This window comes from Bombus pascuorum, chromosome 2 (assembly GCF_905332965.1).
Source record: "Bombus pascuorum chromosome 2, iyBomPasc1.1, whole genome shotgun sequence".
Lineage (NCBI taxonomy): Eukaryota > Metazoa > Arthropoda > Insecta > Hymenoptera > Apidae > Bombus > Bombus pascuorum.
In genome coordinates, this window is record NC_083489.1 from 8443397 (window position 1) to 8471069 (window position 27673).

Below are 27673 nucleotides of genomic sequence, written 5' to 3' on the forward strand. Positions count from 1 at the left end.
TTTGCAAATCATTCGTCGATCGTAAGATCGATACGTAGATCATTTCCGATATATCCATTGGATCGTGTAGATGTTGATCTACACGAACCAGGAAGATCTGCCACCGAACAATTTATGAAATAATACGTAATGATGTACAAGGATGAATGTAATTAAGTGGTCGACCCGATGGCGCTGCATATCTAACCGCATCGTCAAAGATAATGTACATTGCGTCATCGACCAGCTGCGATTTACATAAATTTGTACGTTGGATCGCATCTTCGTTCAGAGATACTTTACGGAGTAGGGTACAAACATCGCGAACCACTGCTGAAGATGTTTTCCCATTCGCGCGACTCGCATAATTTTCTACGAATTAGATACATAGTGGTTCCACGTGATCGGTAACTGCCGTCTATCGCTATAAAAACAGCGCAGTTCACGTAACTTTACGTCACGTTTAACTATCTAATAACATTACAAATATTTTTATTGCTCTACAAATCTCACATAGGATTTCGAATACTGATAATTTTCATCAAAACGAATATTCTTTAAATCGCACGTATACAGAGTACAACAAATCCTAATATTCATCGTATGAAAGATACGCTTCTGCAATAATTTCAAACACGACCTTCCTAAAAAGCTGTTTACTCTTTTCTTCTTCTATACCTCTCACGAATTGTAACTTTACATTAAAACATAAAATAATTGGAATTATTCCACTTATACCTATCCGTCAATACGGATGTGGAAAGTAGTACACGTCTCGTAAATTTCCTGTGTAATAAATTCAGATCCCCTGCCGAGCAACAGACATTTTTTATCGGTGTCAAAAGATTCCACCAGAATGGAGATAGAAGCGAAGAAGACGTTGATGCAGGTCGTAAAGATTGACGTTCGAAGCGAGAAGTTAACGATGTACGCGCGTGGTCGAGCTAAAGCATATATTCATCCCCGAGTGAATGGGCAAGGGCTGTCTTATAGCAGACCAGATGTCGAGCATTTATGCACGATCGTTATAACATAATGCCGTAGCGGTGATTTAGCTTGGCGCAAAAGTATTTCCTTTTTCGTCCTTTCTCCGTTGGCTCATGGTTGTCGCGGTTTCAGAACACGAAATCAGCCGTAGCGCGGTTAAACCTAGCGTGTTTCTGTAACTCCGAATAGAGTTTAAACCGCTGTTGCTTACCTCTGATTGCCGAGCTGCAAATGCCACGGGCAAGACGCGTTCGCGGTATGATCTTAATCATTCACTCCGGTTTCCATCGATGCGCGAAGTTTCTTCACATTTCCAGTGTTTACGTAACAACTGTTTAACACCGCGAGAGAAATTTGGAGCGATGTTTCTATACCGAGTGTTGTTATTACATTTAATGTTCGCGGTAATCGTTTTTGTCGCTTCGAAAACAAAACAGTTAACCGACGGAAAACAATTTATCGATATTTTCACATGCGAACTTTTTCTGTAATTAGCCGATGATTTTCGAGGACGGTTAATACAAATACCGGTCGGAGACGGCCAAAGACGCGTAGGAAGTGACTGGTGCGCTATAACTGCTTTCGTAGCACCGCGGAATGCTAAATATTGCTGAAACGTGAGTCATCGTTGCATTTGCTTCGCTAAATAGCCAACAATACTCTTTACCTTCGCTAAGTCGATTATCTATCGTAGCTGCGCCACCGTGGGCACGAACTGTGCGACAGCGTTCGCGAAACGATCTAGATCGCGATCTCTGTAATGCCGTCAGGCGGTCGCCACTTTTTCACAGCGTAACAGGACGGTAATAAACTTTGGTTAATTTACGCGATCCGTATTCTAATGTATATCTCGCTGCGAGACTACGTCCGTCGTTTGACACGTTAACGGCGAAACAGCTGCACTTTCGTAGCATAGCGTAAACGCGGCAATTCCGTCAGGTTACGAAATAATTACACGTGGAACATCATCTTAGAAACGTAACCAGAAAAACGTTTGTTCGCTCTCAAATAATTTTACTGGCAATTTTAGAACGGTGGATCGATTCGTTTCTCAATTGCTTTACCACACGAGAAACGTTTATCGAGAATCGACGTGGTATGCGAATTTTATTACCAGGCTGTGAATATTTTTTCAAATGCGTATTTTTATGAATATAGATACCATCAAATCTTCTATAAATGGGTAAAAATCCGCAATCTATTTATTACCGATACGAAGACGCTGAACATCGTACACGAGCGATGTCGCGTGTTCTAGCGCGCGGAAGGCACTTTAGATGAACGAGGAAAGGCACGACGATAAAACAACAACACTATACAACGAAGTTGCTCCGGTAAGAGGGAAATAAGGAGCTTGATCCACGCTCCTGGATGGCGTAAAGTAACGGTCCACCGGTCAAGGCTCGCCAAGGCCTTTTATCGTTCTTGTCGACCAGACTACATTATACTTCTCTCTACGATTTTGTTTCTTAGGTTCTCGTTTCTCTCCATCTTTCCGGATTCTTAGTGCACTTCGCTGAATCCATACGAGCGTACGTTTTTGCAGCGCTCTCGAGCAAGAGTTACATCACTCTGATTTACCAAAACGGCTCGTTCGTGCGATACGAAAGCGGAAGTGAAATAATAATCACGACGTGGATGCTGAAACATAGTCGAATCGCCTGTTCCATCTTCTCTAGGTTGTACGTGCTTTACAAGCGTTAGTGAATTATTTATGAATGGCCGCGGGAACTTGTCTTATTGTTTGTTTTCTTATTCAAAGAAGCTGATGGGTACTAGGGTTCTTTCAATGACATAATCCATCCATTTAGATTCTTCTTGCTGGATGTTGAAAAAAGATTTCTTTGACATTTGAGACCAATTGGATAGTTAAACCAAAGGGATGTGGTAAAATGCACTTTTGAAAATTTCGTGTTACGGAGCATGTAACGAGCAATTAGACGTAACATCAAAATTGCATTCTCATACATAGACATTATAATCTGGTACGCTATTTGTTTCTCGAACCGATGGATTCTTTATTCTAAAGTTGGTGATTTCAACTACGTATTTAGAATTCGTCATGATCACACCGCAATACATCAAGCCATCGATGAAGAGATATCCGTTTCCTCTTGCGTTTTTCATGGTCACGGTCATTGAAGCCTACACGTACCTTCTCTACGCCCTCCAAATGCTTCGATAAACATCTTAATCGCATTTTTTATGTTTGAAACTGCATAAATACTTCTCAGAAAGAAATTACCCAGCTTCATTTTATTAGAAGGATATCCTAGTAGAACGCTGTACAGAGTACACAGAAAAATCTGTTGGAAACAGTGTTGCATAATTAGCTTTCAGACGGCTGAATCACGAGATTAAAAATGTATTTCCTGTAATCTTTACGACGGTGTATCGATGAGTGCAAGGTTCACTCGTTGTTAGATCCGATCGAAATGTATTATACGATAGTTCCTTGCTCCGATCCGTTTACCCGACATTGAAGGATAGGTCTCCATTGAATTATGCTAACGTCTGCTAAAACGAGGATTCTCTTGTTCTAGAGGCTAAAGTACGCTTAAGCGCTTCTATAAACGCTTCGTTTGTAAGAAGCTCGAAGCTTCTGGTCGAGCAAGAAAGGAACGTAGAGGAAACGAGCCTCTCGGGATATAGTAGACGAGCCAACTACGGTTCCGTGAGGTGGAATGCGATAACTAGTCGAACTCCTCGCCACTCGTCGACTCTATCTTTTTTATTTATCCGTTCGAAGATCTTTTTTTCCATTTGTTGGAAGACAATAACCGAGGAAGGTGGATCCTCGACGATGAACAGTGGCACGCTGAACGATCCTTGGCTGGGCAGAAGCACCACCTTCTTCGAGGCGTTTCCAATGATTTATGGATCGTTGAAATCGCAGCTCAATGCATGATTTATGGAGTTCTCATCGTGATGGCCGTTTGAGAGAAATATGAATTGTATTCGGAGCCGATTTACTCGAACCTTTGAACGAGCCAGACGTGACCGCTTTGAAATATGCGGAGCTATTCATTGAAAGTTCAAGCGGAAAGGAATTCGAAAGATGCAAGAACTTTTGCGATTGCTTGTCAACGTATCTTTATTCTATATAGAATTTCTTATTAGTAAATAATGGATTAGCATTTTGGTAATAAATTAGAATAGACAGACTCGTCTATTTTTATCACTGTACGAGATCAGAATCTGAAAAGTGACTTCAAGTGTAGCGAGTGATTCAACGCTGCGATCTTGTACCAGGAAGAGAACTCATCCGCCTACGAACGTTGCGGTCGGTCTCGTAACGAGAACGAATCTCGATAAGTATTGTTACGAAAGCCAACTCGGAACAGGTGGTCGAAGAACCGATACTGACATGAAGCTGTGGATTAGCGAATAATATAGATGTATCTCGATCTTCTCGCTGTTAACTCAGCATCACTATATCACCAGTGACAGATACCGATTTGCGTCTGTAATCACACACGATTGTCTTCGACAATAACAAAAACATCGTTGCATGCAAACGTCAACGCGTGCATGCAGGTATTGGCAATAGCTTTTAAACGTGTTTTCTAATTTGACAACTGAGTTATTAGATTTTCAAATACATTGGTTTCATAATTATGCAGGAACTTGCTTGCACTCTGTAAATATGAAAAGAGGAGAATCGATCTTTCCCAGCAAATGCAAAGCAACTCTCGAGAAATAAGATTATCCTATGTTCGATTCTGATGGATTGGGTCTTTCCCATTGTATGGCTACGTCAAGAACAGACGCATAATACGCGATATCTCGAAATCATCATCTCTAAAGATGCAACCATATTCTATAACAGAATTCCGGAGAAAAAGAAAAAAACACGGTTTCGACGTAATTTCCTCTACCAGAAGACGCTGGCTATAATCCCATGAAAGCAATTGCGGAAGTACGCGGCATGGCCAGTTTACATAAGCGCGGCGAACGATTAGCATCGACCATTTGGTTGCTAATTAATCGCATTGTGAGGAAGAGCGTTGATTCGACTGTTGAAAATTACGTTCCGCTGGGCTACAAGACATGTGCAGTAGCTAGAGAATCACGCGAGAAACGCGAACCATCCTACTGTTTGCATTACTAACGAGTTTATGCCATTTCATGAACGTTTCTCGATTAATTCCAGAAAGGTAAATCAAACCGGCTAGTCGTAGAAGGAAACGATCCTGTAGATTACGATTTACGATCTCGAGTGTCGATGATGTGATCAAAGAATAAAGACTTGCTCTCTTCCTGTTAATGGGTAAGTGTCATCAGTTCTAAACAATTCGAAGAATTTCTGGAATGAATTGATCGCCTGATTATCATAAGTGGTTCCTAAGTGGTTGTTGACCGCTGGTCAAACACTTATTCGGCATTGCAAAACACCTTCGAAAAATGTCTAGTAATAGAGTACTCAAACATTGACGGTTTATTATGCCGACAATGTCAAGAGGAATGTATTTCTTACCAGATACTCGTACTAAATTCTTTTTCCCTATTATAGAATGGAACGACACATTCTCTTCCCGTTCTTCAGACCATGAGAATAATTAAATCGCATATTGACTAGTGTTTAGATGAGCGTTATACATACCGATGAGTTTGATTGACAGTGACACAGTTACGAGCAACCTTGTATCTCGAACCGAGGTGCGAGAAGTGCGTCGATTATGCGTGGAAGGTACTCGAAGGTATTGCGTGTGTGTCACCTGCCTTTGGCTGCTTCAACGCACGCTATTCGTGCCAAACATCAAACGATCGTATCATGTCTTTTATCCTCGTTCGAACAGAAGAAATATATTACATTGATCAATTTTTCGTTTCTAATGATCGTTTATCAATTCTTCTGCTTCAATACGGCAGAAGTTTCGAACGATCAACGAATTTCTTAATCATAGAAAAAATACGAGTTTATGTTGTTTATTAATGAGCTCGACACTTACTCGCTATCTATCGTTTTCGAGGATCTTCCTGTTTATTTTATTTTAAGGAAACGCGCAGTCGAATAAATGCCAGACGCAAGGTCAATTCTGGGAACGATCAGGTGGTTCGTCGATATTCATGGGATGACTCACGAATTCGTCGCTCCATTTGACTTACTGATTCTCAGGAGGTTCGACGGAGACTGAATACTTTCTTAATCGTTATTTTTATTTCTACACGTTCATCTTTACACGGGGGTATCTCAATACTGGTACAAAGTAGGTTGTTAGTTAAAACATTTCTTGTTGAGGACAACGAAACGTAAACAGCGTGGAAGACGTCTCTGTCAGATATGCGAGATTATATCCTAGCTCGTACGTATTTCGCAAGAGTTACTTTGCAAGTGTTTTAGTTAAAACAAGTGGCGCCTCTTTTTCTTTATGAGGGCAGAGAAAGACAGAAGTTTCTCCTCGGTCTCGCGACTTTTCCAACGACCTCGTTTTGCATCTGTCGATCAAATGAAAATCATTTGACTCGTTCTGAAAAGCCTCATCGGCATATTGATCGGTCGGTGGTCTCCTTCACCTTTCGGCAAGAAAATCATCATCAAGGCAACAAATTGTAATTGATTCCTCGCTCTAAGCAAGATAATACCAATGCGGGCAACAAGGACGCGAGGCTACAAAACGTTGCATAACTAACGCCGGTCACGCTCCACGGAGTGATGCTCCTCGTTCGTCCTCACTTTGGCAAACCTCTCGGTCGCTTCCTTGATATCGATGCTTCCGTGCACGTGAAATTGGCCCTCTGTCCAGACAGAGATTTTCGTTCCTCTATCATATGTGCCGTATTTTGAAAACATAAATTTCTATATATATAGCATATATATATAGCAACGTCCAGCTTGAAGAAGAAATGAATCTAGTACTAAGTTCATGCATAATTGATACGATATTGATCTATGCAATAGAACAGTCGTGGATATAGATAAAAGTAAAATTTAGTTAATGCAACATAGCAATTTTATAAACATAACAACGATTTCTCACATAAGATCAGATTTACTAAGCAATCTTGATCCTTCTGTGTCAGGAAAATTCTCAGAAGACAATAAAAATTCCCCCCTTGAGTAGAAAATATAATATTCTGTTCATAGAATAAACCGTTCAATATTATCCTTAACCTGGAACAGCTATCATCGATAATACCAGGAACTCCATATCTTAGAGAAAACGCGAATTCCTTGAACATTTGAAATATGAAAGATCCGACTAAGTAAATCAGAATCCACAAGCCATCCAATTGCATCCAAAAGGCAATATGGATCCGAAGGCAGACTGGTGCTGGTGAAATTCACTGCCGAGGAGCAGAAGATACGACCGGTAAGCCTCGGTCACGCTGTGATCTCGGGGACGGTTTCACATTTTAATTAGTAAACGAACAAAGCTGAGTGCCCGTCACACGTCTGGCAGGAAGACGTTCATTTCGCCATTGCTCCTCGCAAAGGAGCTTCGTTCGTCCCTGTGTCGTGTCGTTTAACCCGCGTACGCGTACTCTTCTGCGGCTCGATCAAGGACCAATGGAAACTTTTCAAGAGTGCCTTCGCGGAAGAGAAAACGAGTTCCCTGTTCTTGTCCCGTGCCTGTGCCCGCCCGAAAAACGTCTATCCCCTCTTGCAAGCATTGAGATGCAGATCAGACAAATCGCAGGACTTTCTTAAGTCAAAGTGCAAATACGAAAGTACATTTTAATGGAATAACTCTTATGAAATATGTCTTATGACAGAAGTATTTGTGTCGTTGTTAATAGTCTCAGAAATTGTGGAAATACGCTACTTCTTGATACGATAGTTTCCTGATTTATCAAAGCTTGTAAATTAATGTAGGCGTCGAGTATCTCGCGGTAAAAAAAAGAAGCGAATAGAAAAATGGGTTGTTGTAGTGACTTCTGGATAATTGACGTCAGCTATAGAAGTCGGTAATAGGTATTTTGCAACACAAAAGAACTGAAAAGTTTGTAATCAATTTTTGAGCCAGCATCTGACATTGTAAATCGCTCGACTAAATTGTTTCTTCTTAGACGTGTTCAGTTTCTTCTAGGAAATGATCAAGCAAGTGCACATACAATCCTTGCTGATGAGGGAAAATAAATGGTCGCGAGTAGAAGTGCATGGAAACAATTAAACAGTTTTTATACGTGTAAGATTTTTACACTTATTCCAGCTCATTCTTCGCGTTTCCACTTACCGAAGGGCAAACAAAAATTTAATTTCAGCTTCGCAAATATTATCAGAATTTAATTTATTTTGCAAGTCTTGGAACGCACAAATTATCAAGGAAATTGTTGCAGAATGATCCTAGAAAGAAGGAAGGGAATTCTGGTCCACCCGATGTTTCTAGGAGGTTCGATAGCGCGTTCGCATAAATTCAAACATACTCGCAAGCAATCCGGTGCACGTATACACACCTGTACTCTGGCGTGCGAGAAACGCGCGCGCGTCCGCGCTTAGTACCCGCTGCAGTCCGCGGAAGACAAGAGAGGTGAACGAAATGTGTGTCATACGCTAGGAGCGTGTGTGCGGTGCGCGGCCTGTGTCTCATTGTCATTCGGCGTAGTGCGAATGCAACAACGTTCGTGCACCCGGTTCGATGCAGCCTCGTGAAAGAAACGAAGACGGCGCGAGGCAGCGTTAAATTCGCGAGAGAGGCGCGCACCACTCGACACAACTCAACACGACAGGACACGACAGGACGGTGTGTCGTCGCGACACACGAGCACGAACGTGACCAATCGGTAGCGTCGTTTCGACGCGCCGCCGACCACCGATGCGCGCCGCTGCAATACGGACTAACCGATCCCGGCTTTTTGCATTCTTATGAGACGCTCCTGATCGTCCAATTTGAGAGACAATGGCCTAGTTCCCCGAGCTCGCGCCATTGCACGATTCCTCACGGTCGCCGATCGAAGAAAGTTGTCGCGTTCGGCTGTTCGATCGTCGCCGATCGTCGTCGTCTCGGTATTTAGACTGCAAGTAATTTCATATTTGCAAAGAATTTTAGCGTAATTTGTAACGTTTACAAATGTATATAAGCGATGGTTTATCGGTAGGAATTCTCTCTTTTCGTGTTTTATCGCCATTCGCGCGATTCGAGTTATCAGCATCGGATGGGAAATATTTTCCACGTGAAATCAGACAGAGTTTCTCGCTGTACGTCTTTTTACAGATAATTCTACGTGGTAATGCTTTCGTAAAGTAAGTGCGCACGGTGTTTCGTTCGGTATGCTAAATTGATTTCACTCCGTTAGAAATTCTATTTCCGAGTTGGCGCCGGCGATGAGGGATCGAGAAGAACCGCGGCGAACGAGAAATATGACGAGTCATTTGAAATCAGGCAAGAATTCCTGGATTTCACTTTTTCGCGAGCTTGCAGACGAATATCATCATCCTGCCGCTTTATCTTGGTCAGTCTTCCGTGCACCGTGAAAACCGTTCTTGCTTTCACGCGTGCGATTCGCTGCCATAGTTCTTCCGTTCACGCGCTAGGCCTATTTAGCGCGCGTGATCGGCGCAACTGTTACGCGTCCATGTGTATACAGGTATACACGCTGGTGGTTCTATATCGATGCTCGGATTCTAAACCTGGCAAAACATCAGAAAAATAAACACCCGCGAACTTCTACCGTTGCCTATCGTGTCTATCGTAGTGGTCGGTTTAACTTCTTCTAGCTCATAATCTACACGCGAACGCACTATTTCTAACCGTCAATCAGAAATCGACTTAATGACCACGCTTCTAACCTCATAACAGATCGGCAAGCCTCGAGAATTCATACGGTTAATGATTACCATCCCAGCGGAGAATCAGCCGCGATTTTCTATTCCTGGATAGTGGATTTGTATTTATAGATCGTTCTGGACTCTCCTGGGTATTTATAGATCTTCGATCGCGTCATTCTCTTTGGTTGCCCAGTCCGGTAGGCGGATAGGAAAGCTGGTATGGACTGTTCCGGAAGACTTACACGAGAAAAAGAAGCTTCTCGCATGCCGGTTCCATCTCGATTAGCGTGAAACTCTACGGTATCAGGAACCGTATATTGAAACTGCAAGATTTTCTGTATGCCTGCCTCTTTACGACCATTCCTCGTCTTTTTGCCTCTCTATTACGTGATATTTTTATAGTCAAGGCGTATTGGTAGATGAGTACGTACGATCGAAGAACATTTGCAGTATACACACGATGAAATAAAAGGTAAAATGGCACAACCTTGAGGTACACGGCAGAAGTCCTCTTGTTCTTCGGGTTCGTTCAACACGTTCGCCTCGCAAGCCAACGGTATAATCTATTGCGAAAATGATTTAGCTGCCAGTATGTAAATCAGCATGCAACGATACACGGTACGTCAAGTACCTTGGCTGAAAATACAATACTTATTCAAAAGAGAAAAATCGAATACGAATATTGGAATCGCACAGCGATATCGAAACAATCAGCTTTTGGAAATTGTACTTATTCGTGAACGTTCTGAGCTTGCTGAACTCGCTGGTAAATCACAGCTAACTACACGGTAATATCTCATCTGAATCGAGCATGAAATACCTACAGATTGCATTCGTACAGATACCAGCGGTGACACTACGGTATCGTTTTGCTAGCGCTATCACGAAAGTGTTTTCTATTTCTGGAAGTTGCTGGTTATTTATAGATAGTCGTCGGTCGTCGCTATTACTCTGCGTGCAAGGAGTGTGTCGCGCGGCGTGTAACGAGCCTAGGAAAGCGAGATCTTACGTGAAAGCCGTTAAGGCCGTTTTCAAGCTGGCGCCCACAGTCCGGAGAGAAACCGAGATCAACCGAGGATCCACCAACGCCACGGATCTAAAGGTCGTGGAAATGTCAATAAACGAGCTCCGGCAAGGACGTTGCAAATCGTATGCAACGATATTCCGACTACGATTATGCGTTTTCACGAACAATCGCGAGCGAGGAATTCGTGATGCGATTTTGCGTCGACAGAATTTACCTTGCGTCACGAAATTTTTATTAATGCCTTTGATTAATGCCCGGTCGTTTATTTCAAGCGCAGAAAATTATAGAAAATTATAGATTTTTTTCACCTGTCGATTATTAAGTCGAGTCGTGTTGGTATCACGTAGAAAGACATTTGCGCGTAACTGATATAAAATCCGGACAAGATACTAAACGGAGAAACTGATTTTACTCGTGATTCTACACGTGCATCACGTGCTTCTTCCGTCAGTCTATTGACAGTCTTAGGTTTGCGTTTCGTGCGTTCACAAATGTAGCTATGTCGATACCGTTGAACGGATACTATTTAATCAAGTGATTCTGTACGTCTGTTGTCCCGTTCTGAGAACTCTGGCTAGCACGATGTTTAGACTTCGACAGGTAGACAAACCCGTCTTTAACTGTACAGATGATCACCGAACATTTACATAAGATTCATTGTATAACATATAATTTAGCGCCATTTGATCTACGCGAGCATTGATGTCACCGAGTTCTGAGCAAAGTTGTGTAATGAATGGATGGTTTTCCTAAACGGAAATTAAGTCGACCATCGACGATAAATAATATTTAAAAGATTGTAACAACATCGTGTTGACACGAAAAATTCACATAAATAAGTTAAAGAAGAAAAAGAACGAAACTTTGAACAAGTTGATATTCATATCGAGTATGGTTAGATGAATCAGTATCTAGATAATATAATACAATTGAACGGTACACAATAAACGTGGCACGACATAGGGGTATTCAAATACTACCGTTTCATTTGGTCGTAAGCGACAACTGGAACGAAAATCCCGTGGCAGAAGAGTACAGAAACAGCGTACCGATATTCCACGTAACGTTCGAGTCGTTACGGCTAAAATCAATGTATCGACGACCTTATTTCCTTAAAACGTACAGGCAAGCGTTGACCGAGCACCATTTCTGTGCTAGCGGGTTTTACGTGCTCCGCTACTGTGATTCATATAACCGTACGTTCTGAGGGAAAAAAATCAGGACAATTTCTGTTTCGACGCGTACCAGCCTGTTCCACGACCATCTAACGTATCGCTCGTAAAGATAGCGAATCGATCGAACGACAAATATAAAAAAACGAGGAAAATAGAACAACGATCAGAAAAGTCTATACGTTATTGGTTTTCCTTATTTTCTACACGTGCGTTTACAGAATCCTTGTCCAAGGACTCGGCTGGCCTCTCCTTCTTCTCCTCTTATGCAGCCGGGCTCTAAATCGAGAACACAGTACATCGAGTCGAAAGTTAAACGTTGCACAACGATCCACTGGTCACAATATCGCAATATCTTCGTCTTACATGGAATGCCGACTATGTAAACTGTCTAGAAGCGTGCTCCAGTATCTTGGAACGCTTGGCTCGGGCGCACGCGTGTCGAAAGTTTTGCTTGCTTTGCTATTTTCATACGTTTCTGCTCAAAATACGACTCACGAATCGTGACAATTTTGCAAGTCCATTCTCGTTACGGAACGTCTCCGTTTACTTTACGTAGAGGAACGCGAACATGTACGAATTTTAGCCAGAGAGACCGGTCGAACAGACCATCGCGTCGTCCTCTTTCGTAGTCAGCGTGAAATTAATCCACCGTAAGGAAAGTGAGAGCACCACCTTTTCGATGTTCCGTGTGTGTCGAGTACCGTCCGTAACCTACCGTGTCGCGTTGTTTCCTACTGTTCCGAGCTGCGAGACGATAATGTCGCGACTCGCGACTCGCGACCAAAGAACGTGGTGGAGTCGATGAAGGGACAAAGTGCAGATAGCGCGAGCAGTGGTGTTCTAACGATCGAGGATAGAGAACAGAATAGAATGAAAACAACTACAGACAACGTAGCTTGACAAACTTGTTGCTAAGGCCTCGCAGTGCGCATCAGATTTGTTCAACCTGTCACACTGTCACCAAATTTCTCGTCAATCTCGATAGCGTGCACGAATCGTAAAATTCGTTTGATATCGCGTAAAGAAACTAACGATCGTTCGGGGAAAGAAATCGATATCGTAAACTCACTTGACCAGGATCCTCCAGAAGCAGCCGAAGCTGGAACCGTTTGGCACTTCGCTCGCGTACGATATAGTCATTTTCTACTTGACCAGGTATACACCGTCCCTATCGCGTTTCTATCTTCTTCCTGTGTTTCGATTTCCTCCGTCACTTGTTCCTATCGTTCGATTTAGTTGGTACCTCGCACCGTGCCGTTGGTGTTTCCGGTGGAGAAGTCGTACACTCGCGCACATACGGCGCGCGGGCCGCCGAGTCTTTCGTCGATCCTTGATGATCGAGGTTCGATTACCGGGTTCTATCAGGTGTTTCACGTTCGGCTTACCATCAGGAAGCTTCTAACACGAATAAACGGAACCAGCTGACCGGACGGACCGACTGTCTGCTGACTGAGCTCCACTGACAGACGATAGGACCAACAGAGAACGGGGCCCGGCTACCACCTCCACCTGGGCCTCAGTGCCGTGTAAACGTGTCTTGTTACCTTGTTCCTTTGTCGATCGTTTTGTACACTCGAGCCGAGATTACTTTTTTTTTTTATTTTCTTATAACAATTTATCTTAATTTTGGTGGACTCTATATTTGATGCGATCGATGGTAAAAATCGTTAAAATGGTAATATTAAAAACGGCTATATATATTAAGAATATTGGTTGATACAGTAAACGTACTAGCGGATACTTTAACATTTTGGAAAGCTTCGTTCTAAAATTAAAATTCATTAGATTCATCAGTGCTGTACTCTCGAGCAAAGGTTCGTCAAGCTTATCAACCGTAAGTTCCAGGCTCGGTTTGCTGAGCAAACAGATTGTCGTTTGTAAAATGTTTTCCTTGCTAATTACGATTCCTGGAGACACGTCGAGGTCCCAAGGCACGCGTCCAGTCCGAAACGATCGAAAGAATTTCTATTGGTCGACAAAAGGATTCGCGCGCGTGTTACGACACAATTCACGAAGAATTCTTTTAAAAATCAATGACACGCCTCGCCTTTCAAATGGATCTGCTTTCGAACCAAGTAAAAGGAGAGCGTTTCTGACCTGGTGTTTTCTTCTTCGCTCGATATCAAGACGACTAGTTATTTTCACAATTACTGCTTCTCCTTCTTACGTTTTTAAATCAGAGATATCGCGTTAATCCTTCTTTTCTTATCCCTTCGTTAATCCTTAACTGACAATCTCCTCAGGTGATTAGAATCGTCAAACTTCTCGATAATCTCCAGATCTTTGTGATCGCGAACAGATTTTGTAACTAATGCAACATTTTGTTCGGAGAACTCCAAACGCTTTCAAACGAGAATTCTTCGAAAAATACCGCTGTTCTTACGGCACTGTTAGCGTTCGAATGCTGTAACATCGCGGCTCGTGCGGCTATCGCCTTACCTGAGCATTTCAATGCGACATCTTGTGGTCGATTTTCACACTGTTCTCTCACCTTGCCGTGGCCTAGCCTGCGGCGGAATCGCGACCTTCTGGTACCATCCACCGGTCACCTATTGCCTTTTTTACGTGTACCACGGAGAACGAACCTATTCGCGTAACCTGAAAATTGTGTACTGATGCTGAATTTTAGCGAAATACTTAAATCCTTGATGCGACAGCAGAGTTATGGATTTGAATTTTCATTTGAAAAAAATGTTGTTTTAAGTATGAGTTCAGGGAACTCATGCGTATGCAAATCGACGAAATATCCTTCAGTGTTCTTCGGAACATCTGTAGATAGGTCATTGACGTCATCGATTGGATGAAAACGACATCAGTGATTCACAGAAGAGGAGAAAAAAAAGCGGGTAGACACGGGCTTCGTCATCGCACGTATTTGACTCGTGCTCCGAGACAGGCTGCGATTCCAGGTGAGATAAGTCGGGGAAGTCGTTTGAATGTTATTTTTCTCTCGTTGAAATAATCGATCGAAAGCCGCGAATATGTAATATTCGATCATTTATCGAGCAGCATGGGACATGATATATTTAAATACACTTTTTACAAAAAAGGTAATCATCACAATTAAACGATACGATATTATTTAGAAAGACGATTCGAACGATCACGTTTTGATATCCTTTTGCACGTTGTATACAAAGTTCGCTGATGTTTGGAACAATTTCTTCTCGAATTCTGTAATTCGCATTCGCACGATATTCGTAACGCCATTCTCACCTATGGAACAGGGCAGCGACAAGAAAATCTCCTGACAAACTTCGTGATGACCCTACAAATAAAATTTGTTCAATCAAAATCGACTAGTGATATTACAAGATTCAAAGTAATCTTCTGCGTAGAACTGTCTAATCTTAATCACGTTTGATCTGAAATTTTTATGTAATCGACTTCGATCACAAAGTACGATCTAAGTCACGGTTTAGGTAAAAAGTTTAGGCTCAAAGTTTAATTAATACTTGAACTAAAGTTGAAACCGGTATAACCGTCTGCGAGTTGGACAGAATAGCCGTTACGATGTGAGCAACCGAAAGGCCAATTGCTGTGTTGGAATATCCCTTCAAACACCTAACCGTGGCGCCACTGGAAAACAAGAAAAAAATTCATTTTGTCGATTCTTTCTACCAATCCATTATAACATAATTTGAGATATAATAGGAAACAGGAGGCTAGAGCTCACAGTCTGACGACTTCCTTGGAAATTTCGAACCATCTTTCTTCGTCGGTTTCGAGGCCGATATTCGGCAGAATGTCGCGAAATTGTACACCAGCGACATTTATTCCAGACCAGAGTGGAACTAGGAAACGTCAAACGGACTTAAACAGACGCGATACGTAACGTGTGCTTTCTCCTCCGGCAAAATGTAAAAAATTAGATCACGTAGAGTACGCGTCGAATTCGCCGCAAACGTGGCCGATTTTCGAACTCACCCTGACTGTCCCCGTGCTCGCCGATGATGTACGCGTGAACCGAGCTCGGCGCTATCCCTATACGATCGCCGATTAAGTAACGAAACCTTGCTGAATCGAGATTAGTCCCACTTCCGATTATTCGGCCGGCCGGTAGTCCGCTCACTTTCCACGTTATCCACGACAAAATGTCAACTGAAAGTAAAAGTTCCGTTTCTACTCGCGGCTTAACATTGACTTCGATGTATTGTCTTCCGTCGTACAGATAAATCCGAAGATTTCTCCTTTTAAGTCATACTTAACCTGGGTTACTGACGATCACGAACACAGCATTCGGACTATAACTAACCAAAGTAGGTATAATGTTCTTCATAATCTCCGAATTGCGTTGTACCAAATCTAACCGCGATTCACCTTTTTTTTGTCTCGCGCCCGCAGTTATAACGATCACCTTCGAGTTGCTTGTAATACAAAAGTCTGAAACAACATTCTTCTTATTCCTCTATCTGTTTAATCATTTGCCACGCTATTTATAATTAAACTTTTGTCGTGAAAGTTGTCACATGCTCAATGAAACTATTTTTAAAGTAAACATCGTTACCTGTGTCGAAATCTATGCGTGGATCTCCTAAAAATACCGAGCCGTGATTATAATCCATTCCTTCCCCCTCCAGCTTCTTCGGGAATGCATCGACTATCGCAATGTGCGGGGTGATGTTCTGCGATGAAGCAACGGAAAAATTACAAATGCCCAAGTGACTCGACGTGACTTTCCATCATCGAGAATGCACGTGTATGTAACACGAGGACATTTTCCAGGACTTCTGCCATATTCCTGGACTTAGTTGCCGCGGATTTACCACGTGAGACGTCTATCGAACTTTCACTCGTGTTCAAAATAAACTCGATAGTCTTGAACGTTCGATAAGTTCGTCGTTCAAGGGTCGAAAAATGTAAAAGGTTGGTACCGATGTACCTGGAAGAGAAGCGAGTTCGCGCAGGCCACGCCGACCATTCCCGACCCTACGATCGTCACCTTGTGACAGCAATCTCGTACCGGTTCCGCAAACTTGCAAAGCAGCTCTTCCTTCAGACATGGTGGTCTGAAATGAAAAGTTATCATTTTATCGTAACACTGGTACACCTTCTGTCAATTCGATATTCACGATGCATTTGTCGAGTTACGACATATGAAATGAGTGGTATTTTGCGTTTAAAAGAGGCTACAGTCTTGTTGGTACGATTCCAAGCTATGTATCTTTAATGAAGATCAACTTCTCGGAATTCCAATTCTTAATGTACTTTTCAACATTCTTTCTTTATTGGCTCTTTGCATTATATTTAACGATCGTACTTTTATACTGACTTAATATTTAAGAAAGAACTTGGTAAATTGTTTAATTTTAATTTGACAAAGAAGTAATTTGAGCTATGCATTTCATACGTAGAATTCCAATGTTAAATATGTGTTAAAGAAAGAGCGGTCAGTAGGTAATGGAGTATAGATCGCTTACACGAAACTGACCGCTCTCTGTAAATCGTTTCCAGCGGTGGCGTCTTTGCCAAAATCAGCGGACGCGATTTTCTTCGTCTTGCCACCGGCGAAAATGTCCTTTAGTATCGTTGGCGGTAAATTACGACGAAAGTATTTGCTGGCAAAGCTTCTCCTCGATATCGTACATATCGTACATTTCACACATGCCGGCAGCGACGAAATCGACAGCATGCGCGACAAAACCATTGCTTCTAACACCTGATGATTTTGTTTAATTCCCGTGGCCCCTCTATCGCGAAAAATGTCACATCGCACAAGGTTAATTGACGTTTCATAAAAAAGAAGGCGCTGCCGATCATAACGCGCCTAGTGAATCGTCATTGCGTCGGTTTATCAATTGTTAAACAATCCATGGTTACAAGGATTCGTATTCAGCGCATGATTGCGATAGATTCATCTTATAATAATAAATAGTCGTATGACAAATCTTAAAATAAAAATAATCGTTTCATTGGCTTAACTAAACTCGTATTGATTTATTATATCACTGGTATAAATATACAAGACAATGTGTGGTATGTTTGATGACAGGATCAGTTAGGAAATAGTACTCTAGGTTTCGTATGAAAATACAGATCAGTCTATGCGAGTTTCGTGAGGTAGACATTGAACTTTTTGAGAATCATCTGATATCTCTGACAAGTATAAGATAAACGTAAATTACGAATCAATTTAAATTTCCATTTCAAGTTGTGTCCGATTGTCGTATCGTGGCTGATAATTGTTTATCGTACATATTTGTACTTCGACTTATCGATTAATTATCTTGTCTTGCGTCAAATCATAATTACATACATCGTAGAATTATTGTATCATATAACTTATATATGATAATAATATAATTAGTATGTTCTAATATATAATGTCGTATTAAACCAACTGAATGCAATAAAATCTGTCGTAAATGTTAAACATCGATACAACAGTAATTAATACTTCGTGGTCACGCGAACACATTTTCTTTATACAAAAGATTATTCTAACTATTGAATCATTTATATCATTCATCGAATCAGAACGTGTTTTTGGCGTGTTTATACATATAAATAAAATTTAAATATTTTTAATAGCACTCTTAAGCATTGGCCATACGAACTTAAGTAATAAACCGTAAGTAGAAACCAAAGGTGCTTGTCAAGAATCAATACTTTGAGTGCATAAACACACACGAAATTAAGTTACAAGATGATTGATTCCATTTGTTTAGGAGAAAGAGTTGTTTCAACGCGCGAAACGAAACGAATTATTTAAAATTTTAAGTCCTTTTGCACGTCGTGCATCATATCGGCCGACTGGTGCAGAAGAGCAGTCTCGCCCTCTGTTAACTTCTGTTGAACAACGCACGAGACACCACTTTCACCCAAGGTGCAAGGCAGAGACAAGAACACGTCCTTCTTGATTCCGTGGTATCCCTGAAATTAATCGAATATGAGGATCATTATTGCTCACTGAACGATAAGTTCAGCAATAAAAAATTTTTAAACGTCTAGACGTTTCAGCAACTCGTTTTGCAATCCACGATGATAGTACAATCGCGCGTTACTTATATAAGAGACACGAGTTATCGACTTACGGTAACCATGGTAGATACGGCGTGAACTTGGTTGGAGTTTCGCAATATAGCAGACGCGAGATTCGCAACGCTCAAACCAATAGCCCACGATGTATAGCCCTTTAGTTTGATCACCTCGTATGCGCTATCTACAACCTGTTTGTGCAGTTCACCCCAATTTTCAGTGTCTTTGTCCGTACCAACGTTTTCGTTGAGGTCGCGCAACCTGACGCCAGCAACGTTTACTCCAGACCATACGGGTACTGAAAACAATAATGAAACAAATATTACTAATTACCATCAGTCTACAAAAACACATTTCACTCGTTGTTCACGTGAAAATTCGGTAAAATTACGATCTAAGTTTGATAACGCGACACTCCTTATCACAGATAACAATCGTTAATCAGCTGTGAGCACTAAAAAACCAATCAACCTTCGAATATTGCGCGTCAACGTACCACTCGTATCGCCATGCTCTCCGATAATCCAACCATGGCAGGATGTGGGTGCAACGTTCAATTTCTGCGACAAAAGGAAGCGGAATCGGGCGGAGTCCAAATTAGTTCCACTTCCAATCACTCGGTTCTTTGGCAGGCCTGAAAGCTTCCACGCCACGTAGGTCAGAATGTCTACCGGATTCGAAACGATTAAGAGAATCGTGTCCGGGCTATATTTGACCAGCTGTGGAATGATGCCTTTGAAGATATCTGTGTTTCTTTGAACAAGATCCAGTCTTGTCTCGCCTTCCCTTTGACGAGCACCGGCGGTCACAACGCACAAACTAGAATTCGCTGTAGCAGCGTAATCGGTACTGGCGTTGATCTTTGCGTTCTTCAAGAACGCACTACCGTGTTGCAAATCCATCATCTCTCCCTTTAGCTTATCCGCCATTACATCCACGAGCACCAAGTCGCTCGAAACATTCTGCAATACGAAAAAAATTCTTATTTCGGTTGTAGATTGTTGTAGTTATTAATTTATAAATATTCCGATTTCAGAATGTAAAACTTACGTCTGTTAAGATGCTGAAGGCACAAGCCATACCGACTTGGCCGACGCCGACCACGGTAACTTTGTTTCTTCCCGTGGCAACCGGCTCTATCACCGTGTTTAATAATTTATTCTTCAACAATGCCATTCTCCTAAAAAAAATATTTATATTGTCTAATGTGTAATAGGTTAGCTGATTCTTGTCTACTTTTGAATTTTCTACATGAAAAGGTCGATCAAGGTCAAAAAGGTCATAGCGTGCTCTCATGCTATTACGCAAATTTTAGAAACGTTCTATTGTTACAAAAATGTGCTTCAATCAGCGTATGGTGTCATAATAGTTACTCTTTATATTGCAAGAATTTTTAGCGTTTTATTTTTTCGCTTATGAGTCTGTCAAAGTCGGAAAGGTTACGAAAATTTCAGAATTTCAAAATTTCGTGACCCCTCCATCTTTAAAATGATACGTTTCGTTCGTGCAAAGAATAGAGGAAGAAAAAATAGAATATGTTAGTCACAAGAAGAAGAAATATCTACAAAAAGAATATCGTTAACTTTTAATTACATGGCACTTTATATATTTACACCTAAACGAATCAGAAATGAATTTTTACCAGTTTTTGTTTAAGCAGCTAGGTACGGAGGGAAAATTCTTCTGGTTCATAGTTATCTATTCGTTTACTATATCGATCGCATGAATGAAACGTAGAACGTATATAATACAAGCAAGCTCGTAAGGTGCCACTAGTAGTACGTTAAGCACGTGTACCAACGTTCAAAGTTACACGTACTATAGAAATGCAGGTTACACAGGAAACTACAAGCAACTACTCAAATAAATCAAACTGAAAAACTACGAATAACATCGAAAACAGATATCAGTACCCATCACCGATAGAATACACTAGCAAAACGAGCGAACTAATTCTGTCAATTAAGTATATCACCAAGTGAACAATAACTGCGCTGTGACCCAGTTTCTTCTATGGGAATGGCGTCCCACATCGCGTTAACAGGACTCATCCTTATACGACGCGTCGTTATACACTAACTTTCAAACATCGACACATCGACTAATCTCGTCGTATAATAACTTGAAACGCGACGAACATAAAGAATAAAACATATATACACTAACCTCATGGTTGCTTTAAGAAAGAAAAACAGAAAGCAGAGAAAGAAATGAAGCTAACACCAAGCAGGTTATTTGGGCGGTTTACCAGGAGGTCCGTACGTCCAACTTGGCTGACAGCTCAGAGACTTCTGTTTGCTAAGGTGACCTTGTTCCCGCCTTTTATACCTCCCATAGGCTTCAGCCGGCGCGTTGGGGGCTGATGAAACCGGTAATACAACCGAGTATCGCCGAAATGATAAATTCGCGTTCGGTTTTTCCGATAAATTTTCACATTGACCCCGTGTCACGTGTCGATCGTTCACGCTTCGCGTGGACGTTACTTCAAATTCATCGGTAACTTAGCTGACGCGGCGAAGTACGTAGATCGCGACTTAGATTTTCGGAAATTGAAGGTGATGTTGCGCACGCGTCGTATGACGCAACGTGCGTTCCTTTTTCCCCGAAGAACAGTGTCTATCGATCCATGTGGTGCTTTCTTCTCGATCCCCACTGCGCGGCTAATAAAAATCAGCTTGCAGGATGTGTGTCGTTTTAAGGGGACTAAAAATACATACGATTGGGGTCCGTGGAATGCCACCTAACTGGATATTTTTTTTGGACTTAGTACTGCGTTAAATTTACTCGAACTGTTTTCATAAAGATTTATATAATTTGAAAAGGAAATTGTTGTGGATCTAATCGATGCGTTCGATTATTTTTATAGTGGAATTTTAGAGGTAATGGGATTTTAAAACTCTAGGGAACATATGTAAGTATGTTGTATTTATTAATTAGCTTAATTTCATATGTCTGGATTTATCCGTCAGAAATTTTATTGAAACTCCAATTTTCATTATCATCGCTCCAAAAACTGATAATGCAAAGAGTGATGTCATTCTCCGCAATCGTAGTTTAAGTTTCATCGCAATGGAATGTACATGTTAATTGAATGAAACGATTAGAATTAACCAATCCCGTTGGACAAGAGGAATCCCGCAAGAAACAATAGACTTATTTAAAAACTCGTGTGCGAAAAAATAAACCTTGTCTAGTACTTATCTCGAATCAGAATAGAGCATCCACCAACATTTTTATCGAATAATCTTGTCGATAGTATGCCGCAGATATAATATCGGCGCGTACATTTTGCGCGAGTCTGCTGGTTTGTTGGTGAATACACACATCGGCACGTGTTCCGTTTAGCTGAATCATATTTAGGAATACCACGATGAATGCAGTTGAGAATGACGCAATGAATCTTCATATGTTCGTCACTATAAGTTCTACGTGATCACGAGCACCTTTTCATCTACTCTTCCTTCTCTTGTATTCTCGAGCGTTATTTTCGTTCTTCCTAAGTCTCACGTGATTCTATAGCCTACACAAACAGCGCTCGCGCCAGTCACGAAAGGAAAAACGTGAGAGGCGTCACGTTTTTCAGTTTCTTTGAATTTGATGCAATATTACGTTAAAATTATGTATTAGTTTACTCCTTCTTTATTCGTTGCCTGACGGATTACAGGAATCCCGCTTCTCAATATCTAATAAAATCTTTGTATTTTTATTTTTAAACATATAATAAGCGTTGAAGTTTAGTAATATATTTGAGATCTCTGCGAAATATAGATGTACTTGTGCTAAATATTTTGTAATTTTTGTACTAGGTTTCGAACTTGATCACTATTTCAAAATGGACAAAGACGTCCATCATACTTTTACCTACGTTCTTAAAGATTATAAAATATCGTTTTGAAACAAAATATCGTTTATGTTTCCTAGTTTGTTTACATTAAGCTTAAATCGCAGACCTTCAATTTTTTCCGCGTTTTACCGTAATCTAATCGGAAGGAGACGGGATGAAAGGTTACTACATTTTACAGAGATAATGCGTTTTTGCAATTGCTCTTTACACGCCGGGCATTAACTTTGACCGCCGCTCGGTGTAAAAAAAAAAGATGATGCTCGTGGATGAAATTGACGTTCCTCGAGTAACGGAGCCGCCATCCGTCCCGTAATTATAATCATTTGCATCGCCGTGGCTAGCACGTTTCGTTCGCTCAAACTGGCGAGAAAATTGAAAAGAAATTTAGAAGGGAGCCTGAGCGATGATTTGCCTAGCGCGAACACGCAGCGCTTCTAACTTTTTTATGGTTTGAAAGTTAAGTTAATGGAACAATGCGTAACTATCGAACTGCGAATGGTTGCATAATCTTCGCATCACATGCCATGCATAATGAACGAGTTGAAGGAGTTAGAGTCAACGTCCGAAATTAATCTATGCACATAACTGTAAAAGCCGCACGCGAAATAGGGCAACTTGTCGCAAAATACCATGCAATTTGTAATTGGCCAAGACTGAGCTATGACTTCTATCGGATGTACTATTACATATATATGATATTATATTCTATCTAATCGTTAGAGATATGTTTAAAGGGAAGTGCGATATTCGAGTCATTTACTCTACTGACAGTGAGAACTTCGAATCTTTGCGTCTTCTTATTTTCTTGATAGATAAATAGTATTAGAAGATTGATTTGATAATTAGGAGTTTATGAATTAATATAGCAAAGCGAAGATTACTATTAATTTTTCATTATTTTTACAATAGATGATAAATTTTTTAATTCTTATATCACACAACTGCTATGTCATACATTGCGTATGCTGGAGATACATTGGCATTGCACGAATTGCACAATAAGTGCAGTGTTTGAATGTTTCTAGATAGCAGGAATCACGTGACAAGCAGGCAGGTGCATTTATAATATAATTCAAGCACGGTTTACCTCACAAAAAGATAATGTTGTCTTCGTGAACGTATAATCCCATAATATTTCTTCCTGTAATTGTTTTTCCCCCGCGGCTACCGATCATTGCCTTAATATTAATCCGTAATCAAAAGGCTGTTACGTTCGTCATCAATAATTTTCTTTTTTAAATTCTCTCAGATATTGAAGATACTCAGATTAAATCGAATTAATACATGGAAATATTTTCTGCGTATAACATTTCTTTTACAATAATCCTGACAATAATCAAAGTTCACGACACTAAATCGCTCCGTTCAATAGGATTAATTGTAATACGTTACAAATTATTACGGTGTTTTACGACATGATACTAAGATAATCACATTCAATGCCAATTAGTAGAAAGTCGCGTAAACAGTTCCATTCGTGTCTTTCGTTAAATCGCGTCATGATAAATTAATCGATCGCATAATGCGCGAAGTCAATCATTCAATTAGCCTCAGTTAGGGATGCAACGTATTTTTTACAAGGCGATCGACGAGAGTTAGCATCCGAAAACCGGACTTTGTAAATCTCGTGTGATTCGATATTGCTAATTGCATCGCGATTCGGTATCGATCCGTTGAACCGCCGTGATCTCCACCGACTAATTGCGTATCCCTCGTGTCCTACAACCAACAAATTGTAAAAATAAGTCCCTCCTTGTTTTTCCCTTTTATTTTTTTCTCCCGAACAGTACTATGGTCGCCACTCACACCGGATGTCTTGCAACCGTTAATCTCGTAATCGTTGCAACGAGCAGCGAATGAAAAGAGGGAAGAAAAAGAGGCAGCCGTTTCAATCTTAAAAGGGCAAATACAAATTGCTCCTGCGTATAATCTCGCGCAGTAACTTGGGCGGAGATCTTACAATGTTGCGTTTTTGTCGACGCACCAGATTGCCTCTGAGAATGTACGTGTTCTTATACGTTTTGCCAAAGTTATAGGATACTGAAACAAATCTTCGTTTGGATTACTACTCGAGCGAAAATTTATTCCCTGCTTGTGCCAAATATTTCAATAAAATACTGAACATATTTGCCCCGAACTTTTCTCTTGAGACTGATAATTTTAGAACGTTGAATTCCATAGATGTTTCCACATCCTATTCGTTGAAGTGTTCCTTGTTTAAGAGATAAATACTTTAATCCATTAAAAGGTAAAATACTTTGATTTTATCGAAATAAGTAACAACAAATAATCTAAAGATCACATTTTTTTATAATCTTCACATTGAACAGAATTGAACATGGCTTTAAGCCTGTCTTTAAGTAGGAAATTTAATTTTATAGATAATAGGATTACTTTAATTGAATAATATGTTGACTTCTATTTCTTAACGTAATATCAAGCCAAATAAACAACATCAAACATTTCTTCGCTTATAGAACATTTATTTTATCTCAGTTTTTTATACAGCACACTAAAACGAACGTAATTACACGTAGTCACACGCAATATTTCCTATGAAATTATCCGAAAAGACCGATAGCCTGTTACTTTGATCCGTGTTACGTTTATCCATTAAACACGGGTGGTCGCAGTTGGATGAGCGCAGTGTTAAAAGGTGCATTCACGCGTGCAAAAGAAATAGAGAACTAGGATCTCTGAAAGAGGAAAGGTGTAGATCGTCGGTGAACTCAACAAGTGATTCCCCGTAACTATAAATAAATGCCGGAGGAACGGGTTCGCTCGCTCGTAAATCTGAAATCGGGGCATAATCGGCGTGCAATCTGGAATCTAGCACGGATCCAGGTTCCGTGGCTCGCGATCCACCGCGCGTGCATTCTCGATTACGTTTTATCCGCCGGCTTACCGTCGACGGTAAAGCTGGATCCGACTATTCGCGATCGGTAATCCAGGATTCTGCCATAAATCAGCTACCTCGTCTAACAGCCGTATACCGGTCTCGCGTAGAGAAATTATTCCGCTGGAATTACAACCCCTAGTCTTATTATCTTGGCTGCGTTGACCTCTTCGAGACAGCAATTTCACGAGTATGCGATCCACGTTGGTTATAAATACCGTTCGTTGATGAGTTTACAAAGAACCATGATCGAGAAGGAGGAAGCGTACATGCGTGGATATGTTATCGCTTAGCTAGTAGGAGATAAGTACTGCCGTGTCTGATACGGTCAAGACAATTTCATATCAATTTGGAAATTTAAAACGAAATCATTGCTGCATTTGTTTTGATGGAAAATTATAACAGCGATTAAGCAGTTCGTGAAGGGGAATCGTTATCGTTAGTCGAAGTATTCTGTAATTTCTGTATTGTAAAAACCCAGTTATCATTGAACTCCGATTGATCATTACAAAAGGTCCTAAGTATATCGTTATCTCCTTGTGCTATCTCGTTACAAGCACAACCTTCAGACTTTAGCAATAGCTTTTTGCCCATCGTTATAAAGTTCAATAACACGATGAAGATAGAGTAGCCTTGCTAAGTTGAACGAAATGCTTTTGTATTTCTTCATCGGTTAAAGGTTAGGATAAAGAAACATTTTTCCGTTACACGAATTAATCGGTTATCTTTTGCGGTTAGAATTTGGTCTTTTTCTGCGATTTTGATAGATTCGAAGTCGGGATCCGACTCTAGACGGTCACGTATCGTATTAAGGGATGCAACCGCGTTCATCTCGTACATACGATGCATTATTGCAGAAGGTAATTACTTTCGCGAACGTGTATCTATAGGGATTCGATTAGTTGGCTGTTTTTGTCCAATTGCTTACCCAGGGATTATACAATCCCTGAAATCCACGTTGGTTAACTCAGCCGTCGTCAGATTGCTAATCTATGAAATATCCATACCTAATATCAGGTTCTCTTATCTTTCGACATAATTCTTAATATGTAATTGAAAAGTAATCAAGCTTTTACGATCTCAGATTTGCTTATCTTTCGGCGCAGTTCTTAAAATATGATTGAAAAGCCATAAAGCTTTAGCGACTTATACCCGCGACGTATCGACGTATCGTATCGCACTTTTTGTTTAAATTCGAGGCAAGTGCGAACTATTTAACAATTCGATACGATATAAGAAGCCCCTTCTAATAAATCTTAATTAATTTCGCGATAGAGAACCCGACTGCTGTATGCGATTAAAAATATCATGAGTAACCGGTCGCGAATAATTTTCCGCGTGGTCCCGCGTGCTCGTTCGAGTTTATCGCGCAGACAAGTGTAACGAGAAACAAGTTTCGCGTCCGCCACGGCCGAAACACGAGAGCACGACTCGAGACAGGGATCGGTTTCGGACAATCGACCAGTATTGGCGTGATTTTGTGCCATTAATCTTCTCTCGACAATTAACTGGCTGCAGGGCTAACGCAATGGCCGGCTATTAATTACAATCAACGCTATCTTACGCACGCGGTACCGATACGACGTTTAATCTCGGGTCCGGAAACCTTCGCTGCCCGAATTCATATCAAGTTCCCTATTCTAATCTTACAAAATGGAATCGCTATTAAAAAATTTCGAAATTACACGAACATACTGGTAATTGATCATTAGCTTGTTTCATGATCGACTATTCTCGATAACGTGACGCTCTGAAAAAAACCACTGGAGAAAGGGAACAAAGATTCTGGAACGAAGAAAAGTTTCCATAAGTCACCTGAGGCAGTGGGTTTATCTGGGTTCTCGTTGTACCCGGCAGATGCCGTCGTTATGAAGATTTTTTTCAAAGATTTTTAGGACAAGATTTTGAAATATCAATTTCTTTTAGTATTAAATATATTATTTTATGTCCATTGATATTACTTAATATTTTATGTCAAATTACTGGAATAATCTTGATCTAGGAATTTATTCTTGGAGCAAACAAAGTTTGAATTTAAATTGTTGTTTTATATCTTAATCACACGAATACGTAATAA

At 40.8% G+C, this 27673-nt stretch overlaps 3 protein-coding genes across 5 annotated transcripts in view; all 3 read right to left on the reverse strand.

The window, feature by feature from the left end:
* Window positions 1-13363, reverse strand: part of LOC132904530 (uncharacterized) — a 41339-nt gene extending 27976 nt beyond the window's left edge. The window contains exon 1 of one of the 2 annotated variants that reach the window (XM_060955119.1): window positions 12948-13363. In XM_060955119.1, coding sequence (XP_060811102.1) covers window positions 12948-13018 — 71 coding nt within the window. In that variant the 5' untranslated portion in view covers window positions 13019-13363. Of the gene's footprint in view, window positions 1-1177; window positions 1556-12947 lie in introns of those variants that run through there. The other variant, XM_060955120.1, reaches the window with a different exon arrangement.
* A 1512-nt stretch (window positions 13364-14875) lies between these two features.
* Window positions 14876-16907, reverse strand: LOC132904672 (L-lactate dehydrogenase-like). The gene is made up of 7 exons (XM_060955362.1): window positions 16761-16907; window positions 16386-16503; window positions 16088-16261; window positions 15806-15979; window positions 15555-15672; window positions 15334-15457; window positions 14876-15146 (listed from the first exon to the last, which is right to left on the reverse strand). The coding sequence occupies exons 1-7, from the start codon at window positions 16905-16907 to the stop codon at window positions 14982-14984; spliced, it is 1020 nt and encodes a 339-aa protein (XP_060811345.1). The 3' UTR covers window positions 14876-14981.
* Window positions 16908-17896: 989 nt separating this feature from the next.
* Window positions 17897-21372, reverse strand: LOC132904555 (L-lactate dehydrogenase-like). 2 transcript variants are annotated; one of them, XM_060955172.1, is made up of 5 exons: window positions 21105-21372; window positions 19907-20036; window positions 19353-19818; window positions 18913-19154; window positions 17897-18751 (listed from the first exon to the last, which is right to left on the reverse strand). In XM_060955172.1, exons 2-5 carry the CDS (start codon window positions 20030-20032, stop codon window positions 18587-18589), a joined length of 999 nt encoding a protein of 332 aa, XP_060811155.1. In that variant the 5' UTR covers window positions 20033-20036; window positions 21105-21372; the 3' UTR covers window positions 17897-18586. The 2 variants fall into 2 exon arrangements, with proteins under 2 accessions (XP_060811155.1, XP_060811154.1); XM_060955171.1 differs by having other exon boundaries at window positions 21023-21371.
* Window positions 21373-27673: the final 6301 nt, after the last annotated feature.